The following is a 20526-nucleotide window of genomic DNA, read 5'->3' as shown; positions in this document are numbered from 1 at the left end:
GTTGTTCAGCCGCTCAGTTGTGTCCAACTCTCTGTGACCCCATGGACTGCAGCATACTGTCCTTCATCATCTCCCAGACCTTACTCAAACTCATGTCCATCGAGTTGGTGATTCATCCAACCATCTCATCCTCTGTTGTCCCCTTCTCCTGCCTTCCATATTTCCCAGTATCAGGGTCTTTTCCAATGAGTCAGCTCTTCAAATCCGCCAAAGTATTGGAGCTTCAGCATCAGTCCTTTCAATGAATATTCAGGATTGATTTTCTTTAGGATTGACTGGTTTTATCTCCTTGCAGTCCAAGGGACTCTCAAGAGTCTTCTCCAACACCACAGTTCAAAAGCATCAGTTCTTCAGTGCTCAGTCTTCTTTATGGCCCAACTCTCACATCCATACGTGACTACTGGAAAAACCATAGCTTTGACTAGATGGACCTTTGTTGGCAAAGTAATGTCTCTCCTTTTTAACATGCTGTCTAGGTTGGTCATAGCTTTTCTTCAAAGGAATAAGCATCCAGCAGCATTATTTACAATTGCCAAGACATGGAATCAACAGATGAATGTATCTCCTAGCCACCATGCTATACTGCTTCCACACAGTAGCAGTGATGGTGAAATATATTTATTCCGAATATGCTGTTTTAGTACCTACTTAGTGCTAGGCACTGTTTTTGGAATTTAGTTAACAATATCTCTCTCGATGGAAACTACATTCGAGTGAAAGATAAATACTAAAATATAAACAGGCAATGGGGGTGGAATGAATTGGGAGATTGGGATTGACATATATACACTACTGATACAACGTGAAAAATAGATGACTAACAAGAACCTACTGTATAGCACAGGGAATTCTGCTCAGTGCTCCATGGTGACCTAAATGGGAAGGAAATCCAAAAATGAGGGGATATATGTATATGTTCTCTGGTGGATCAGACGGTCAAGAATTTGCCTGCAAGGCAGGAGACCTGGATTCAACTCTGGGTTGGGAAGACCCCCTGGAGAAGGGAATGTCAACCCATTTCAGTAGTCTTGCCTGGAGAATTCCACGGACAGAGGAGCCTGGTGGATTACATTCCATGCGGTTACAAAGGGTCAGACATGACTGAGAGATTAACACTTTCACTTTCATAGCTGGTTCACTTTGCTGTACAGTAAAAACTAACACAATATTGTAAAGCAACTATACTTCAATAATTTTTTTAAAGAAACTACCAATATAAAAAACATTAAGCTAAGAAAAGGAAAAAAGAAGCAATATAAAAATAGTATATTAGGAGGTGATCAGACTTGCGGAAAAAAGAAACACTAGAACATAGTAAGAGGACTAGAGAATACGATGGGAAGAGCGAGCTAGCTGGATGAAAATGGGTGAATTGAGATATTAACAATTGAAAACAAGGAAGTGAGCCAAGGGGATAAATGGAAGGAGGCAGCTACGACTAAATCCTTACTGTGGGAGCTAGGAGATGAACAGCCAGGTCACTGGTGCTGAGCAGTGTGATCCAGAGCTACAGAACAAGGGAGGAGTGATTGAGAGCAAATCTTGTTGGGCTTTGGTGGTTTTTACTCTGTAAAATGGGAAACCATTGCAGGATTAGGAGAAGAGAAATAACATAATTTTATAAGATCAAGTCTATTGTTTTGCTGTGAATAGACTGCAGGGGACAAGAGAAGCCTGTTGGAAACTACTGCAATACCAGAAGGGGAAAAGTGATGGTGGCTTGGGCTGGATGGAAGCAGTAAAGCCAACAGATTTTGCAGATGGATGGATATGTTGCTGACAAATAGCAAGAGAAAATGGACTCTAGTGACCACTTACTGAAAGTGGGAGACCATGGAAGGGGAAGAATTAAGCATGAGTGTTTGGAGGGTAGTTGTTTTGGACAACCATATGGATGTTGAGTAGTGCTTTTCTTGTGGCTCAGCTGGTAAAGAATCCGCCTGCCATGTGGGAGACCTGGGTTTGATCCCTGGGTTGGGAAGATCCCCTGGAGAATAGAAAGGCTACCCACTCCAGTATTCTAGCCTAGAGAATTCCATGAACTGTATAGGCCATGGGGTAGCAAAGGGTCAGACACAACTGAGCGACTTTCCCACACATGGATGCTGTATACACCTTGGAGTTTAGAGATCTGGATTAAGGAAATAAATTTGAGAGTTGTAAGTAAAGAGGCAGTATTTTAAATACAATAATGAAGGTAATGTTGGAAAAAATAATTAAAGCTATAGATGTCATTTATCATAGGTTTACTGGTGGCTCAGACGGTAAAGTGTCTGCCTGCAATGTGGGAGACCTGGATTCGATTCCTGGGTTGGGAAGATCCCCTGGAGAAGGAAATGGCAATCCTCTCCAGCACTCTTGCCTGGAAAATCCCATGAACGGAAGAGCCTGATAGGCTACAGTCCATGGGGTCACAAAGAGTCAGACACGACTGAGCCACTTCACTTCTTCTATGCTCAGCTCTATGGATTGGTTAAAGAGGTGGGACAGATAGGAGATATTTAGTATCAGGGACCTGAAGCCCAGTGGTCTCTATTCCTTGATCGGCTTTTTTAGGGAATGCTGTCTGTGACTGATGCAGTGGCAAGTGACACAGTCCTCTCTCCACCTCTAAGGGGGGTTGAGACAATTGCAAGGCTCCATCCAGAGACCCGCTTTCAAGCTCCAAACTGGGCCCCGCCCCCACGCACTTGCGCACAAAGGCCCGTTCACAGTGGGTGGGGCCTGAGTGAGTTCAAAGGGGCCTAAGTAAGCTGCGAAAGGCGTTGCCAGGTAAAGGAAGCGTTGCCAAGGCCGTGACAGTTGGCCTCTGGGTGGCCCAGCCCAGGCCACGGATCCCGAGTGGAGAGCACGAGCACCGCTGGGCTCGCTTGCAAGCTCCTGGGCGGGGCGCCCCGGCCTCTCAAGGATGGCTGAGCGAGGGTTACCCCTGCGAGCAGGACCCAAGGGTGAGAGGCCCCATTGCGGAGGGATGGGTGCGCCCTCTCCGAAGCCATCCAGGGTCCACCCCTTCTTCTTCAGGGTACCTGAGATTTGTCCGCCTCCCTCCTCTATTTTCTCGTTTCCTCTTTTTATGGAAGGGTCTTTAATTTCAACTCCTCGTGGTTTCCAGGCGGCCCTGTGCCCCCTTTGTCTTTAGGGGTCGCGATTCTGGGGCTCCTGTTTGAGTTCCTCCTGCAGGGCGACCATTTGATCCCCAGTGTTGAGGACACTTTCTCCATCCCAGCCTTCTCTAGGCAGATTTTGCCTTACAGACGTGATTGCTGATTTCTGGCAGGGAAAAAAAAAAAAAAAGTTTGAGGGACCAGAGAAGTCACATTAGTCACCTTGCAGGGTCCCTGAGAAGAGGGGCTTTATGCTGCAGAGGTACACAGCACACCTGGACGGTGGAGGCTTGGACTCTGGGAGCCAGTTTTGTTGTTCAACTGAACACCAACAACTTTGGGAACTGTGAGAAATTTAGAGGTTATCAAGTGACTTACTAGTTAAAGGGCCCTTCTGCCGTATCCTGCCTTGTCTAGGAACAGAAAAAAATAAAATGGGCAAAAAAATGGGAGATTAGCCTTACTGATGACTCTTGGAGTTTGAAAAGTAAAAGCACTTTTAAAAGCGAGAAGAAGGTGACAGATGTTTGCACAGAAAGGAGTTTGACAGTACATCAAATGCTTCTTCTGTTAGATCTGAGTCTCAGATTGTCAGGGAATTAATATCAGTTGGATTTTTCAATACCCATGTAAATCCTAATACTGTTTAATAAAATCTGATCTTTGCATAGTAGGGAGGCATTGCCATTTCCTGTGTCTCCAGATACAACTTAGTATTACAGAGGTAAAAAGTATTTCATATCAGTTATATTTTTTGCTACAGCTATCATTAAAACTTACAAAGTGCTAAAGTTACCAGCAGAATTAGTGCAGTCACTGAATTTCTGAGAATCACTCAAATCTTTAAGGAATTTTAAGTTGATTTTTTCCTATTTTTAGTTTCATTCTGTTTTTAGTAAATAGAAAGCTGTAAGAAGGTTTCGCAGGTGGCACAGTGTAAAGACTCCACTTGGCTTTAACATCATAAGCATTCATTGTTATAACTGAAATACAAATTCACTTACAGGATCTACTTTATTAGGTCTGATTTTAATGTATTTCAGCTAATAGAACCATACTGAAATAGAAAAATGAATTCAAGGAATCATGGTGAGAATTCTGGGCACTATTTTCATAAATGACTATAATATATACTGATACATAATAATTATAATATTAAAATGTAATATACATATATAATATGTACTATAAAATATTATTGTTCACTGTTCAGTCACTAAGTCATGTCTGACTCTTTACGCCCTGTGGTTTGCCGCACACCAGGCTTCTCTGTCCTTCTCTATCTCCCGGAGTTTGCTCAAACTCATGTCCATTGAATCGGTGATGACATCCAACCATTTCATCCTTTGTTGCCCCCTTCTCCACCTGCCCTCAATCTTTCCCAGCATCAGGGTCTTTTCCAATGAGTCAGCTCTTCACATCAGGCAGCCAAAGTATTGGAGCTTCAGCTTCAGTCCTTCCAATGAGTATTTAGGGTTGATTTCCTTTAGGATTGATTGACTGGTTTGATCTCCTTGCTGTCCAAGGGGCTCTCAAGAGTCTTCTCCAGCACCACAGTTCGAAACCATTAATTCTTGGGCATTCAACTTTCTTTATGGTCCAACTCTCACATGCGCACATGACTACTGGAAGAACCATACATAACTTTGACTATATGGACCTTTGTGATGCCTCTGCTTTTTAATACGCTGTCTAGGTTGGTCATAGCTTTTCTTCCAAGAAGCAAGCAATTTTAACTTCAGGCTGCAGTAATTTTGGAGCCCACTAAAATAAAATCTGCCACTGTTTCCATTTTTCACTATCTATTTGCCATGAAGTGATGGGACTGGATGCCATGATCTTGGTTTTTTGAATGTTGAATTTTAACCCAGCTTTTTCACTCTCATCTTATATATAATAAATACTAAATGAATGATATTTTTGGGTAATAAGAAGTAGCTGAGAAAACAAGTGCAAGATTATGTCTTTGAAAAATTGGCTATACAAGTTTGATGACTATACAGTTACTTAAATGAGTTGAAAATTTATTTTCAGAAACTTTTTTTATTTAAAATTTTTTTAATATAAATTTATTTATTTTAATTGGAGGCTAATTACTTTACGATATTGTATTGGTTTTGCCATACACTGACATGAATCCACCACGGGTGTACATGTGTTCCCCATCCTGAACCCCCCTCTCACCTCCCTCCCCATCCCATCCCTCTGGGTCATCCCAATGCACTAGCCCCGAGTACCCTGTATCATGCTTCGAACCTGGACTGGCGATTCGTTTCACATATGATATTATACATGTTTCAATGCCATTCTCCCAAACCATCCCACCCTTGTCCTCCCCCCCCAGAGTCCAAAAGACTGTTCTATACATCTGTGTCTCTTTTGCTGTCTCACATACAGGGTTATCATTACCATCTTTATAAATTCCATATATATGCGTTAGTATACTGTATTGGTGTTTTTCTTTCTGGCTTACTTCACTCTGTATAATAGGCTCCAGTTTCATCCACCTCATTAGAACTGATTCAAATGTATTCTTTTTAATGGCTAAGTAATACTCCATTGTGTATATGTACCACAGCTTTCTTATCCATTCATCTGCTGATGGACATCTAGGTTGCTTCCATGTCCTGGCTATTATAAACAGTGCTGCGATGAACATTGGGGTGCATGTGTCTCTTTCAATTCTGGTTTCCTCGGTGTGTATGGCCAGCAGTGGGATTGCTGTGTCATATGGCAGTTCTATTTCCAGTTTTTTAAGGAATCTCCATACTGTTCTCCATAGTGGCTGTACGAGTTTTCATTCCCACCAACAGCGTAAGAGGGTTCCCTTTTCTGCACATCTTCTCCAGCATTTATTGCTTGTAGACTTTTGGATAGCAGCCATTCTGACTGGCGTGAAATGGTACCTCATTGTGGTTTTGATTTGCATTTCTCTGATAATGAGCGATGCTGAGCATCTTTTCATGTGTTTGTTAGCCCTCTGTATGTCTTCTTTGGAGAAATGTCTGTTTAGTTCTTTGGCCCATTTTTTGATTAGGTCTTTTATTTTTCTGGAATTGAGCTGCAGGAGTTGCTTGTATATTTTTGAGATTAATTCTTTGTCAGTTACTTCGTTTGCTATTATTTTCTCCCATTCTGAAGGCTGTCTTTTCACTGTGCTTATAGTTTCCTTTGTTGTGCAGAAGCTTTTAAGTTTAATTAGGTCCCATTTGTTTATTGTTGCTTTTATTTCCAATATTCTGGGAGGTGGGTCATAGGGGATCCTGCTGTGATTTATGTGGGAGAGTGTTTTGCCTACGTTTTCCTCTAGGAGTTTTATAGTTTCTGGTCTTACGTTTAGATCTTTAATCCATTTTGAATTTATTTTTGAGTATGGTGTTAGAAAGTGTTCTAGTTTCATTCTTTTACAAGTGGTTGACCAGTTTTCCCAGCACCACTTGTTAAAGAGATTGTCTTTTCTCCATTGTATATTCTTGCCTCCTTTGTCAAAGATAAGGTGCACATAGGTGTGTGGATTTATCTCTGGGCTTTCTATTTTGTTCCATTGATCGATATTTCTGTCTTTGTGCCAGTACCATACTGTCTTGATGACTATGGCTTTGTAGTAGAGCCTGAGGTCAGATATTTTGATTGCTCCAGTTCCATTCTTTTTTCTCAAGATTGCTTTGGCTATTCAAGGTTTTTTGTATTTCCATACAAATTGTGAAATTATTTGTTCTAGCTCTGTGAAAAATACTGTTTGTAGCTTGATAGGGATTGCATTGAATCTATAGATTGCCTTGGATAGTATACTCATTTTCACTATATCGATTCTTCCAATCCATGAACGTGGTATATTTCTCCATCTATTTGTGTCCTCTTTGATTTATTTCACCAGTGTTTTATAGTTTTCTATATATAGGTCTTTTGTTTCTTTAGGTAGATTTATTCCTAAGTATTTTATTCTTTTTGTTGCAATGGTGAATGGAATTATTTCCTTAATTTCTCTTTGTTGTCTCATTGTTAGTGTATAGGAATGCAAGGGATTTCTGTGTGTTGATTTTATACCCTGCAAATCTACTATATTTATTGATTAGCTCTAGTAATTTTCTGGTGGAGTCTTTAGGGTTTTCTATGTAGAGGACCATGTCATCTGCAAACAGTGAGAGTTTTACTTCTTCTTTTCCAATCTGGATTCCTTTTATTTCTTTTTCTTCTCTGATGGCTGTGGCCAAAACTTCCAAAACTATGTTGAATAGTAGTGGTGAGAGTGGGCACCCTTGTCTTGTTCCTGACTTTAGGGGAAATGCTTTCAATTTTTCACCACAGAGGATAATGTTTGCTGAGAGATTGTCATATATAGCTTTTATTATGTTGAGGTATGTTCCTTCTATTCCTGCTTTCTGGAGAGTTTTTATCATAAATGGATGTTGAATTTTGTCCAAGGCTTTCTCTGTATCTATTGAGATAATCATATGGTTTTTGTTTTTCAATTTGTTAATATGGTGTGTTACATTGATTGATTTGTAGATATTGAAGAATCCTTGCATCCCTGGGATAAAGCCCACTTGGTCATGATGAATGATCTTTTTAATATATTGTTGGATTCTGTTTGCTAGAATTTTGTTAAGGATTTTTGCATCTATGTTCATCAGTGATATTGGCCTGTAGTTTTCTTTTTTTGTGGCATCTTTGTCAAGTTTTGGTATTAGGGTGATGGTGGCCTCACAGAATGAGTTTGGAAGTTTACCTTCCTCTGCAGTTTTCTGGAAGAGTTTGAGTAGGATAGGTGTTAGCTCTTCTCTAAATTTTTGGTAGAATTCATATGTGAAGCCGTCTGGTCCTGGACTTTTGTTTGCTGGAAGATTTCTGATTACAGTTTCAATTTCCATGCTTGTGATGGGTCTGTTAAGATTTTCTATTTCTTCCTGGTTCAGTTTTGAAAAGTTGTACTTTTCTAATAATTTGTCCATTTCTTCCAAGTTGTCTATTTTATTGGCATATAGTTGCTGATAGTAGTCTCTTATGATCCTTTGTATTTCTATGTTGTCTGTTGTGATCTCCCCATTTCACTTCTAATTTTGTTGATTTGATTTTTCTCCCTTTGTTTCTTGATGAGTCTGGCTAATGGTTTGTCAATTTTATTTATCTTCTCAAAGAACCAGCTTTGTTGATTTTTGCTATGGTCTCTTTTGTTTCTTTTGCATTTATTTCTGCCCTAATTTTTAAGATTTCTTTCCTTCTACTAACCCTGGGGTTCTTCATTTCTTTCTTTTCTAGTTGCTTTAGGTGTAGAGTTAGGTTATTTATTTGACTTTTTTCTTGTTTTTTTGAGGTAAGCCTGTACTGCTATGAAACTTCCCCTTAGCACTGCTTTTGCAGTGTCCCATAGATTTTGGGTTGTTGTGTTTTCATTTTCATTCATTTCTATGCATATTTTGATTTCTTTATCTCTTCTATGATTTGTTGGTTATTCAGCAGCATGTTGTTCAGCCTCCATATGTTGGCATTTTTAATACTTTTTCTCCTGTAATTGACATCTAATCTTACTGCATTGTGGTCAGAAAAGATGCTTGGAATGATTTCAGTTTTTTTGAATCTACCAAGGCTAGATTTATGGCCCAGGATGTGATCTATCCTGGAGAAGGTTCCGTGTGCACTTGAGAAAAAGGTGAAATTCATTGTTTGGGGGTGAGATGTCCTATAGGTATCAATTAGGTCTAACTGGTCTATTGTATCATTTAAAGTCTGTGTTTCCTTGTTAATTTTCTGTTTAGTTGATCTATCCATAGGTGTGAGTGGAATATTAAAGTCTCCCATTATTATTGTGTTATTGTTAATTTCCCCTTTCATACTTGTTAGCATTTGTCTTACATATTGCGGTGCTCCTATGTTGGGTGCATATATATTTATAATTGTTATATATTCTTCTTGGACTGATCGATCCTTTGATCATTAGGTAGTGGCCTTCTTTGTCTCTTTTCACAGCCTTTGTTTTAAAGTCTATTTTATCGGATATGAGTATTGCTACTCCTGCTTTCTTTTGGTCTCTATTTGTGTGAAATATCTTTTTCCAGCCCACTTTCAGTCTGTATGTGTCCCTTGTTTCGAGGTGGATCTCTTGTAGACAACATATATTGGGGTCTTGTTTTGTATCCATTCAGCCAGTCTTGTCTTTTGGTTGGGGCATTCAACCCATTTACATTTAAGGTAATTATTGATAAGTATGATCCCGTTGCCACTTACTTTATTGTTTGGGGTTTGAGTTTATACACCCTTTCTGTGTTTCCTGTCTAGAGAAGATCCTTTAGCATTTGCTGGATAGCTGGTTTGGTGGTGTTGAATTCTCTCAGCTTTTGCTTGTCTGTAAAGCTTTTGATTTCTCCTTCATATTTCTATGAGATCTTTGCTGGGTACAGTAATCTGGGCTGTAGGTTATTTTCTTTCATCACTTTAAGTATGTCCAGCCATTCCCTTCTGGCCTGAAGAGTTTCTATTGAAAGATCAGCTGTTATCCTTATGTGAATCCCCTTGTGTGTTATTTTTTGTTTTTCCCTTGCTGCTTTTAATATTTGTTCTTTGTGTTTGATCTTTGTTAATTTGATTAATGTATGTCTTGAGGTGTTTCACCTTGAGTTTATCCTGTTTGTGACTCTCTGGGTTTCTTGGACTTGGGTGATTATTTCCTTCCCCATTTTAGGGAAGTTTTCAACTATTATCTCCTCAAGTATTTTCTCATGGTCTTTCTTTTTGTCTTCTGGGACTCCTATGACTTGAATGTTGGAGCATTTAACATTGTCCCAGAGGTCTCTGATGTTGTCCTCATTTCTTTTAATTCTTTTTTTTCCTCTCTGTTTCCTTTATTTCTACCATTCTATCTTCTACCTCACTTATCCTATCTTATGCCTCCATTATTCTACTGTTGGTTCACTCCAGAGTGTTTTTGATCTCATTTATTGCATTATTCACTATATATTGACTCTTTTTTATTTCTTCTAGGTCCCTGTTAAACCTTTCTTGCATCTTCTGGATCCTTGTCTCCAGGCTGTTTATCTGTAACTCCATTTTGTTTTCAAGACTTTGGATCATTTTCACTATCATTATTTGGAATTCTTTATCAGGTAGATAAAGACCAATCTTTTGTTTGGTTTGGTGGGCATTTATCCTGTTCCTTTACCTGCTGGATATTTCTCTGCCTTTTCATCTTGTTTATATTGCTGTGTTTGGGGTGACCTTTCTGTATCCTGGCAGTTTGTGGTTCCTCTTTTTTTTGGAGATTCCTCACTGTGGGTGGAGTTGGACAGGTAGCTTGTCAAGGTTTCCTGGTTAGGGAAGCTTGTGACAGTGTTCTGGTGGGTGGAGCTGGATTTCTTCTCTCTGGAGTGCAATGAAGTGTCTAGTAATGAGTTATGAGATGTCAATGGGTTTGGTGTGCCTTTGGGAAGCCTGTATATTGAAGCTCAGGGCTATGTTCCTGTGTTGCAGGAGAATTTGTGTGGTATGTCTTTCTCTGGAACTTGTTGGCCCTTGGGGTGGTGCTTGGTTTCAGTGTAGGTATGGAGGTGTTTGATGAGCTCCTATTGATTAATGTTCCCTGGAGTCAGGAATTCTCTGGTGTTCTCAGAATTTGGACTTAAGCCTCCTGCCTCTGGTTTTCAGTCTTATTCTTACAGTAGCCTCAAGACTTCTCCATCTATACAGCACCGATGGTAAAACATCTGGGTTAATGATAAGAAGTTTCTCCACAGTGAGGGACACCCAGAGAGGTACACGGAGTTACATAGGGAAGAGAGGAGGGAGGAGGGAGATAGAGGTGGCCAGGAGGAAAAGAGAGGGAATCGAAAGGGGCAAGAGCAAGCTAGCCAGTAATCACTTCCCTATGTGCTCTCCACAATCTGGACCCCCTCAGAGATGTTCACAGAGTTATACAAAGAGAAGAGAAGAGAGAGGAAGGAGACAGAGGTGGCCAGGAGGATAAAAGGGGGAATCAAAAGGAGAGAGATCTAGGCAGTAATCAGTTCCCTAAGTGTTCTCCACAGCCCAAAACACACGAGATTCACAGAGTTGAGTACAGAAGAGAAGGGGAAGGGAGGAGATAGAGGCAACCTGGTGGAGAAAAAGAAGAGTCCAAAGGGGGAGAGAGCAATCCAGCCAGTAATCTTGCTCCCAAGTAAAAATGGGTACTGAAGATTGGGTTCTTAAAGGTACAAAATTGATAACAAATACCAAAAGCAAAGATTAAAAATCTAGAGTAGAAGTTAGATTCTCAAAAATACAATATTAAAGAAAAAAAACAAAGTCACAGAAATTATAAAACAAAACTATATATATATATATATATATATATATATATGAAGTTTGCTTTAAAAATAGGGTCTTTTTTTTGCAAAGTAATAGTAGGTTATAAAAATGAAAATTAAAGGAGTAATAGAGGACTTAAAAAGTAAAAAAAAAAGTTTTAATTAAAAAATGATAGTAGTAAAAATATGTCCAGAACTTTCTCTGGTGGTGTTGTGGACACTGTGGGGTCAGTTCATTTTCAGATAGTTCCTTCAGTTCAGTTCAGTTTAGTTCAGTCGTTCAGTCGTGTCCGACTCTTTGAGACCCCATGAATCGCAGCACGCCAGGCCTCCCTGTCCATCACCAACTCCCGCAGTTCACTCAGACTCACGTCCATCAAGTCAGATGCCATCCAGCCATCTCATCCTCTGTCATCCCCTTCTCCTCCTGCCCAGCTCCCAGCATCAGAGTCTTTTCCAATGAGTCAACTCTTCGCATGAGGTGGCCAAAGTACTGGAGTTTCAGCTTTAGCATCATTCCTTCCAAAGAGATCCCAGGGCTGATCTCCTTCAGAATGGACTGGTTGGATTTCCTTGCAGTCCAAGGGACTATCAAGTGTCTTCTCCAACACCACAGTTCAAAAGCATCAATTCTTCGGTGCTCAGCCTTCTTCACAGTCCAACTCTCACATCCATACATGACCACAGGAAAAACCATAGCCTTGACTAGATGGACCTTTGTTGGCAAAGTAATGTCTCTGCTTTTGAATATGCTCTCTAGGTTGGTCATAACTTTCCTTCCAAGGAGTAAGCGTCTTTTAATTTCATGGCTGCAGTCACCATCTGCACTGATTTTGGAGCCCCAAAAAATAGAGTCTGACACTGTTTCCCCATCTATTTCCCATGAAGTGATGGGACCGGATGCCATGATCTTCGTTTTCTGAATGTTGAGCTTTAAGCCAACTTTTTCACTCTCCACTTTCACTTTCATCAAGAGGCTTTTGAGTTCCTCTTCACTTTCTGCCATAAGGGTGGTGTCATCTGCATATCTGAGGTTATTGATAGTTCCTTGACCCAGCTTATACTTTCAAGATCTATAGGCCCTTTCCTACGTAGTCATTGCTAACTGCAGGGTTTTAATCTATTGCACCTGTCACTTCCAAAGCGATTCCCTCTGTTCATTTTAGCTTCTTCTGTTTGCTGGCCTCTTCAGTGTCTAATTTCTTCCCTGACACAAGGGGGTGGTGGTGGTCACTTATTTAGGCTCACTTGTTCAGTCGTGCTGCAGGGAGAGAGGAACACTGCAAACAAATACCACTGGCATGTGTGGGGAGTGCTCACAATGTCTCGGCCACACTGGGTTTGCCCCCGCTCATAGCATGTGTGCTTTCCCAGTCTATACTGTTCAGGCTCTAGGTTGCTCTGCTGGGAACTGTCTGAGGCAGGCCTTGGGTTGCATGCACTTTCCAGGTCTAAGCTGCTCAGAAATAGGTTCTTGGGTACTCCACAAAGGCGCAGACTTGGTTGGGCCTTCATTTTGTGTCCTTCCCAGGTCCGAGCAGCTCAGGTAACCAGGTGCTTGGTGAGCGCAGTTGCCCCAATTGGGGGCTTTGACTTATTGCCTCCCCCATCCCTGCTGCTCAGTTTTCTGGGTGTACAACTGGCGCGCCTTCTCAGGTGTGCCATGTGTCTCTTCTGGGGAGCTGATCTCTGGCTGTGACCCTCCCAGTGGATGTTGACTATCCAGAATCCCAAGAAGTCTTGGTTAGCAACGAAGCCTGCTTGTAGGTTGGTAGATGATGCCTCTCTGGGGCCACGATTGCCCTCTTCCGGCTCTGGCTGCCCTCGCCTGCTTGTCTCCGGTGGGGGATGGGCTGGTCCACAGTGGGCTAGCTCTGCTCAGTCCTTTGTTCTGTGAGCAGGCCTGGCGGTGTCTTAGGTTAGGGCTTTTCAAGGGATAGCTATCCCACAGTTTGGGTTGCTATTTCTAGTTAGTTCTCTCAGATTGCCCTTGGGGCACTCAGGCCCGGTCCTTACCCTAAGCAATGCAGCCCCCGCCTCCCTGTCCAGTCCACACTTGCTAGTGGCAGATGCGGGTGTCTGCGCTGCTTCTCTGCTGGTAGTTGCTGTTAGGCACGTAATCTGTGGGTTTTAATTATTTATTTATTTTTCCTTCCGGTTATGTTGCCCTCTGAGGTTCCAAGGCTCGCCACAGACTCCCCGGTGAGAATGTTTACTGGTGTTTGGAAACTTCTCTCTTTTTTAAGACTCCCTTCCTGGACGGATCTCCGTTCCTACCTCCTTTGTCTCTCTTTTTATCTTTTATATTTTTTCCTACCTCCTTTTGAAGACAATGGACTGCCTTTCTGGGTGCCTAATGTCCTCTGCCAGCATTCAGAAGTTGTTTTGTGGAAATTGCTCAGCGTTCAAATGTTCTTTCGATGAATTTGTGGGGGAGAAAGTGGTCTCCCCCTTCCTATTCCTCCGCCATCTTAGCTGTCTTGCTCCTAAGTTGTTTTAAAATCAGTGATCTCAGTACCAGGACAGAGAGATAGCTTTTACCAACTGCACAGATAGTCCATCTTCTCACACCAGAGCACAGTGACCTGAGTTACTGGCCTGCAGTGAGTGGCATGTTTCTGAACAGTTAAGAAAAGAAAAAGGAGGAAACCATTGCTTCCCCATAAGAAGAAAAGGAAGACTGATCTTACATTCCCTTTTTAGGGAAAAAGAGGGAGGTAAAATTTTGAATATGATTAAATGAAATGATGGGAGGATACTTTGGCAATCTCCTGAGCAGTTAAAAATAAGAGAGTGAGGGGTGGCTTCCCTGGTGGCTCAGTGGTAAGAATCCACTTGTCAGTACAGGAGACACAGGTTCAATCCCTAATCTGGGAAGATTCCATGTGCCTCGGACCAGCTAAGCTGGTGCACCACAGCTATTGAGTCACCTGGGAGCCACAATTACTAAACCTATGTGCTGCAGCTACTGAAGCCTGTACACCCTAGAGACCATGCTCTACAATAAAAGATGCCACAGCAATGAGAAGCCTGCACTGCAACGAGAGAAGAGCCTGCTCAGCAAAGAAGACCTAGCACAGCCAAAAACATAAATAAATAAAATTAAAAACAAAAGTAAGAAAAGGATTTCAGAAATGTGTAAACTATTACTTGAAATGCCAGAATCAGTCTGCACCATTTAAGACATCACTCCAGGATTGACTTTATTTCCAAAATAGAAGATGAATCCTTCTTACTTTTTGAATTGAATGTTTAAAAAGCTAACATATTTAATGGGATTCTTAACTCTAATTTTTTAAAAATCTAGTTTTGTTCATTCTTAAAGGGGTTTCCCAAACTGTCACTACTGTGTTATGTAATAAACTTTTTTTTTTTAACATCCTTCAGAAATACTTAGTAAGAAGACCTGTGTAGCCATGGCTAATTCTGACGTGAAACCAAAATCAATAAGTCGTGCCAAAAAATGGTCAGAAGAGATAGAAAATCTGTACAGATTTCAACAAGCAGGATATCGAGATGAAATTGAATATAAACAAGTGAAGCAAGTTTCTATGGTAAGATTTATGCCTCTACAAATCTGAACTCCAAATGAATTTGTTAGAGGGTGAAAAGCACTAAAAAATAAAAACAAACAGAAAACCCACCACCAATAAAGCACTAGAGAATACTGAAAGGGAATTCTACCCCAACCCCCTGATTTTATTGATAAAGAGACTAAGGTTCAGAAGAATGATTTTCAGGTAGACTGCAGCAAGAGGTCTCAGCACAGAAACATTAAGAATTTTCTAGCTTTTACTGAGCAACTGTGCTGTGCCAGACAAATCCTTTATGGTAGGCCATAAAAGCCTGAGTCTCTTTCTCTCACTATGGTGAGGGTTCTGATAAGATAAATTCTCTTATCAGATATTCAGTTTTTTTCCTTTCTGTATTTTTTTATTTCAACTGCAAATTATATGCTTAGTCACTCAGTCATATCTGACTCTTTGCAACCCCATGGACTGTAGCCTGCTGGCCTTTCTGTCCATGGTGATTCTCTAGGCAAGAATACTGGAGTAGGTTGCCATGCTCCCCTCCAGGGGATCTTCCCAATCCAGGGATCAAACTGGTTCTCTTGCATTGCAGGTGGACTCTTTATCAGTTGACCTACCAAATTCTGTCTTAAGCAACAAAATCTCCTGACTTTGGCTGTATACTCCAGGCTTTCTTGAGAGAGTGGAGACACGGTTTTGCTTTTCAAAGACTAGACAAAACCTAGATATGGCCCTAATTTATTATGTGTTTTTAAAAATTCATTTATTCTACTGAATATGGGGAGACTGAGTTTTGAGGAATATTATAGAATATGATATAGTATTCATAAATGTATATTAGGTTTTAGAGTTGATATTACCACAAAGTGTTTATTATTGTTTATTTTCAAATTGTTTTATTATTATTAACTATTTTTCGAGACTCATTCATGGGCAGGTTTTTCAGATCCCCTTATTCTTTTTCTTTCTTCATTCTACTTGTTGATCTCCACTCCACATTTCCTAAAAAACTAGACAGAAAAAAATGATGAAGGCAACACAGATCTAAAGTGTAATAGACTCTTTTGTTTAATGGATATTAACTTAATAGAGAGTATTAGCAGTGGTGAGGTATAAAATTTAAAATACTGATCAAATGAGGATTTGACTGATGACTGTGACCTTCCCATATCCATTTTTTTTCAATTCTAGTAGCATTTTACACTTTGGTCCACATTACCAAAAGGGAGTTTTCATTACTTTATTATCTGTGGCTTTTAAATAGGCAAAACACAAGCATTAACATTTTACTGCAGGTCAGAAATAAGCTCCATATACCTTGCCTTCACACTGGGATGCCTGCCCCTGAAAGGTAAATAAGACCCAGGGACCTACAGGCACTCCGGCACCTACACCACCATTCCAGAAACTGTTGGGACTGAGCTCAGAGATATCAGATTTAAGGGAACACGAAGAACACCTTTAAAGAGGAAGTCCCCGAAAAGCACCTGAGGGATTTGTGTGTGTATGTGTGTATAATGAAGGGAAGAACACCTTTATCCATTGAATGACTTGACAATTACAGAGACGTTTTGTATTTCACTTCCGTGTATATTTTTTGGGTACCTGCCTTGTACCAGTTTCTGTGCCAGAAGCTTTAAAAAGATAAATATAAAATCAAGTGCCTGACCTCAGGAAATTTAGTGGGTAAGTGGAAAGAGTACAGACTGTGAAATCAGTCTGCCCAGGCTTTACATCCTGGCTCTCCTCCTTGGCTGTGTAACCCTGAACAAGGTTAATGCTTACCTTGCCAAGCTCAAGTGTAAAAGGGCCTGCTTTGGAAAAATGTCTCAGAAATTAAATGAAATCAAGCATTGGAAATACCTGATTTTGTGGTGCTCATTCATTCATTGAGTGAATGGTGTTTGGTGAATGATAGCTCTTATTATTCTTGTATCTTGGAGTGGAAGGTTAAGAGTGACAAATAGTGAAAACCTACGTGAGTGAAAATATACGCCTCCCCCCAAAAAAATTAGAGGAAGATAAAAATTTCTTCCTTTAGAGACAATCTTCCAAAGGGCTTTGTTCCTCAAGAGTCACTTGCAGTGGGCTGTAGAGAATGGACAGGATGATACCCAAAGGCTTCCTTTGATTGGCAGTGGTCTGAAGGGCTTGGGTGATGGTCTTTGTTCTTATCTGAAGTACATGTCCTTATAGACACTATCAGTACGGACTGATTTCCTGCCCAAGGAGAGCTGACTTGAAGACTATATTAACCCCCCAACCCCATCCCCACCACCACTCTCTAAGGAATGAAGTTTTCCTAGGTTGAATGGGAGTGATGGGTAGAAAACCAAGAAGGAAAAATTATGAAACAGCAAAGGGTTATAGAAGGGGAAAAAAGCCTAGAGGTTGATGAGACAAAACCAATATAGCTACTTGGAGGCCCCTTCTGATTTCCAGGGACAAGGTAGCTGGAAGCAGGACCTTGGTCCTTGTCTTCCTTGAAGAAAAATTCAGCAGAGAGACTGTGAAGCACATAAAGTGTTTATTGGAAGCAAAGAACCTGTAGAGGAACACCCAGGCGGGCTCAGAGTGAGCTGTACCCAATAGGGGTGGCTTAGATCGCTGATATGGGGGGCACTCGCCTGGCTTATCTCTGACTAGCCACCTTGTTTGTGCCCACATTTGGTCTGACTCAAGGTCCTTCGTGGTAGATGTGTGTGCATCTCTCACCCAAGATGGATTCCAGCGCAAAGATGTCTGGGAGGTTGGCAGGACATACTGTGAGCTGGTGGCTCCTCCCTCTTTTGTCTCCTTCTGAGACTGATGACCTCCTCTGTACATGTGTCCAGCTGGGAAATCCCCTTGACCACAAGACTGAGAAAAATGGCGTCGCTTTGTCTTCTGCCCCAGTCAGGGCTCTCGTCCTGCTCGTCTTACCTCAAAGTGTCAGCGGGAGAAGTGGCCACAGCTGCTCAGCCTGGGCCCATCTGTCTCCTTCCTCACTCCACATGAAGTGCAGTGGGTAATTCTAAAGCAGTGGCAGTCTACCGCTTCACTGAATGAGGTGGTTGGGGGACCCTAGTAAATGAGAGAACCTGCTGTTGGCCTCAAGAGAAAGAGAGCGGCAATGATGTCTTGAGAACTTCTTTCTTTCTCCACTGAGGGTAATGTAAACCACGAAGTCAAGCAGGCTTGACCTAAGTGATGGAAAACATTGCTTTTCTCTGTGATGTACCTGTCAGAGAGCCTGCCAGGGTTCATCGGATAGGCTGCTACCCATTCTTGCTAACTCCTAAATAAATGAGATGACAGGAGAAAGCAAAAATACATTGTTAGAAAATAAAAGATGTATATTTATTTATATTCATGGAGCTTTTGTACTCCAGTTTGGAAGTTGTGATTTATAAGTCTGGAGACTGAGTGGCTGCCAGTAGAGATGATGTTGAAGAACAAGACTTGGTTTTGAATGCCATGAACACAAAATCCAAATAATTGGGTTTTGACAGTGATGGAGTAGACATCACACCATCCAGAAGCAACATATCTAACCAGAGCAGAAATGCACTGGCCTGAGCAAGAAGGTATAATGTGAATTCACAGAGGAAGGGAAAAAAAAAGGTCCAAACTGAATCAAGCCAAACAATCAAGTAAGCAAACCAATATGGCAAATGAGAAAGACTAAAGTGGAGAAGCTAAGAAGAGGTTGCTGAAGACTCTGTTCATGACCTCAGATTTCTATGAAAATGAGCTTCAAGGTGTGCACGTGAAATATGGACGTGAAATACACATTCACCTTTAGAGACATTCAGTCTAGCTTCTTCCTGTTGCCTGGGCCTAGCCCTAATTCCCTCCTTAGGTATTATTTTCAGAAGTTAGTAAGTAATAATGCCTAAAATCATTTGTATATATAAGAATAAAGTTTAGATTATTCTGAATGTTTTATCTTGGCTGCAGAGTAGAAACTTAAATCTAGAAATTGGGATTTAGGGAGAAGCTTTGAACTAGTCGTCCTTCAGTATAAGGTTACAATGTACGACAAGTGTGTTGTATGTGTGTTTTTTATGTGTGTGTGTCTATGTGTCTACAAGTATAAGACATCACTAAGAGCTCTGTTTGGTGTGACTTACACTTTTAAATGTTTGATAGTGAACAATTATATGGAAGGACCATTACAATATTTGTGTTTTGGTTTGGATGTACAGGTAGATCGTTGGCCAGAGACAGGATATGTGAAGAAGCTTCAGAGAAGGGACAATACTTTCTATTACTACAACAAACAGAGGGAGTGCGATGACAAGGAAGTCCACAAAGTGAAAATTTATGCTTACTAGCCTTTCTTCTCAGTATTACTTGTCGTGATCTTTTTAAAAAATCCGTTGTTTCATTTGACATCATGTAAGTGTCACTTTACAAAATACCCCCAAGTGCAGACTCCAATGGAATGTTTTGAGACACCAAAAGTTGGTCTCTGGTAATCATCTCCTTTTGTTCTAAAATATAACTGCAGTAGCATGCCACTGATGCCCGCCTCAGTCTGGTTCTTCCTGTTTTAACTGTGGTAATGTTAACAGCTGTGCAGGGGAAGAGAAAGCCGCCCCCCAGGAAACCACTCAAGTGGTTGTGTAGAGGTTAGGCCCACCCCCAGCCCCCCAGCCTTTACCACTTCACTAGACCATCACTTTGAACTGCCAGATCTGCATTTTGTGGCCTGGGAGCTTTCTCTTGCCTCTAGATTCCTTTGCTTTTCACTGAATTGCCAAGAAATGATGGTCCCTGAGGCAGACAGGTGCCAGCCACCTGCTTCCTCTAGAGGAACGTTAATCTCCTGAGGTTAATCTCCAGTCACATGCCACAGTATCTCACTGGATGACATAGGCAATTGGTTATCTCCCTTCCTCACCCCTTCTCCCACTGCCCTGCTGGTCCTCTTTGAGTCACTTCCTTGGACTTGAAACCTTGTCCTGGGTCAGCTTCTGGGTCACCCTTGAATCACCACCACAGAAAATATGTTCCAGTGCTTCCTTTAATCACTGCAGAAATAGCCCAAGTACAAGGAAGGCTATTATCCTGGGAGACTTAAGAAGTGCCCCCAGATCAGTGAGTCCTGAGGACTTTGAATTTAAATAGATGAAAGATAGCCTTTTATTGTAAAGTTTTGTCACTGGGCTTCCCTAGTGGCTCAGATGGTAAAGAATCCACCTGAAATGCAGGACACCTGTGTTCAATTCTGGGGTTGGGAAGATACCCTGAAGTGGGGCATGGCAACCCACTCCAGTATTCTTGCCTGGGATCCCCTGGACAGAGGAGCCTGGTGGGCTACAGTCCATGGGGTTGGGAAGGAGTCAGACACAAATAAAGCAACAGCATGCATGCATGCACAAGACTTTTTATTTGTCCCCATTGATAAGTTCTGACCATTAAATAGATTTCACGTCATGAGCTTGATAGCTTATGGGTGAACGATGTTGGATACGTTGGATCTCTGAAGAATAAGATTTAGCTTGGGACCAGGGACCAGGCTTGATCACTCAAGAGCTTATATGTAGCAGTTTTCTTAAAGTATAAAAAGGGACAGAGAAAGCTTCTGATGTAGACATCAGAAGAGGGGCGGAGAGTGGCCCCCTTGCT

The 20526-nt window shown here is 41.3% G+C and overlaps 1 protein-coding gene across 1 annotated transcript; it reads left to right on the top strand.

The window, feature by feature from the left end:
* The first annotated feature begins 2445 nt into the window (after positions 1 to 2445).
* On the top strand, positions 2446 to 19419 carry MEIG1 (meiosis/spermiogenesis associated 1). The gene is made up of 3 exons (XM_027559874.1): positions 2446 to 2948; positions 14771 to 14937; positions 19101 to 19419. Exons 1-3 carry the CDS (start codon positions 2909 to 2911, stop codon positions 19227 to 19229), a joined length of 336 nt encoding a protein of 111 aa, XP_027415675.1. The 5' UTR covers positions 2446 to 2908; the 3' UTR covers positions 19230 to 19419.
* The last annotated feature ends 1107 nt before the right edge of the window (positions 19420 to 20526 follow it).

This window comes from Bos indicus x Bos taurus, chromosome 13 (genome assembly GCF_003369695.1).
Source record: "Bos indicus x Bos taurus breed Angus x Brahman F1 hybrid chromosome 13, Bos_hybrid_MaternalHap_v2.0, whole genome shotgun sequence".
Lineage (NCBI taxonomy): Eukaryota > Metazoa > Chordata > Mammalia > Artiodactyla > Bovidae > Bos > Bos indicus x Bos taurus.
Note: the sequence above shows the minus strand (reverse complement) of the source record. Positions and strands in the feature narration are given on the sequence as shown.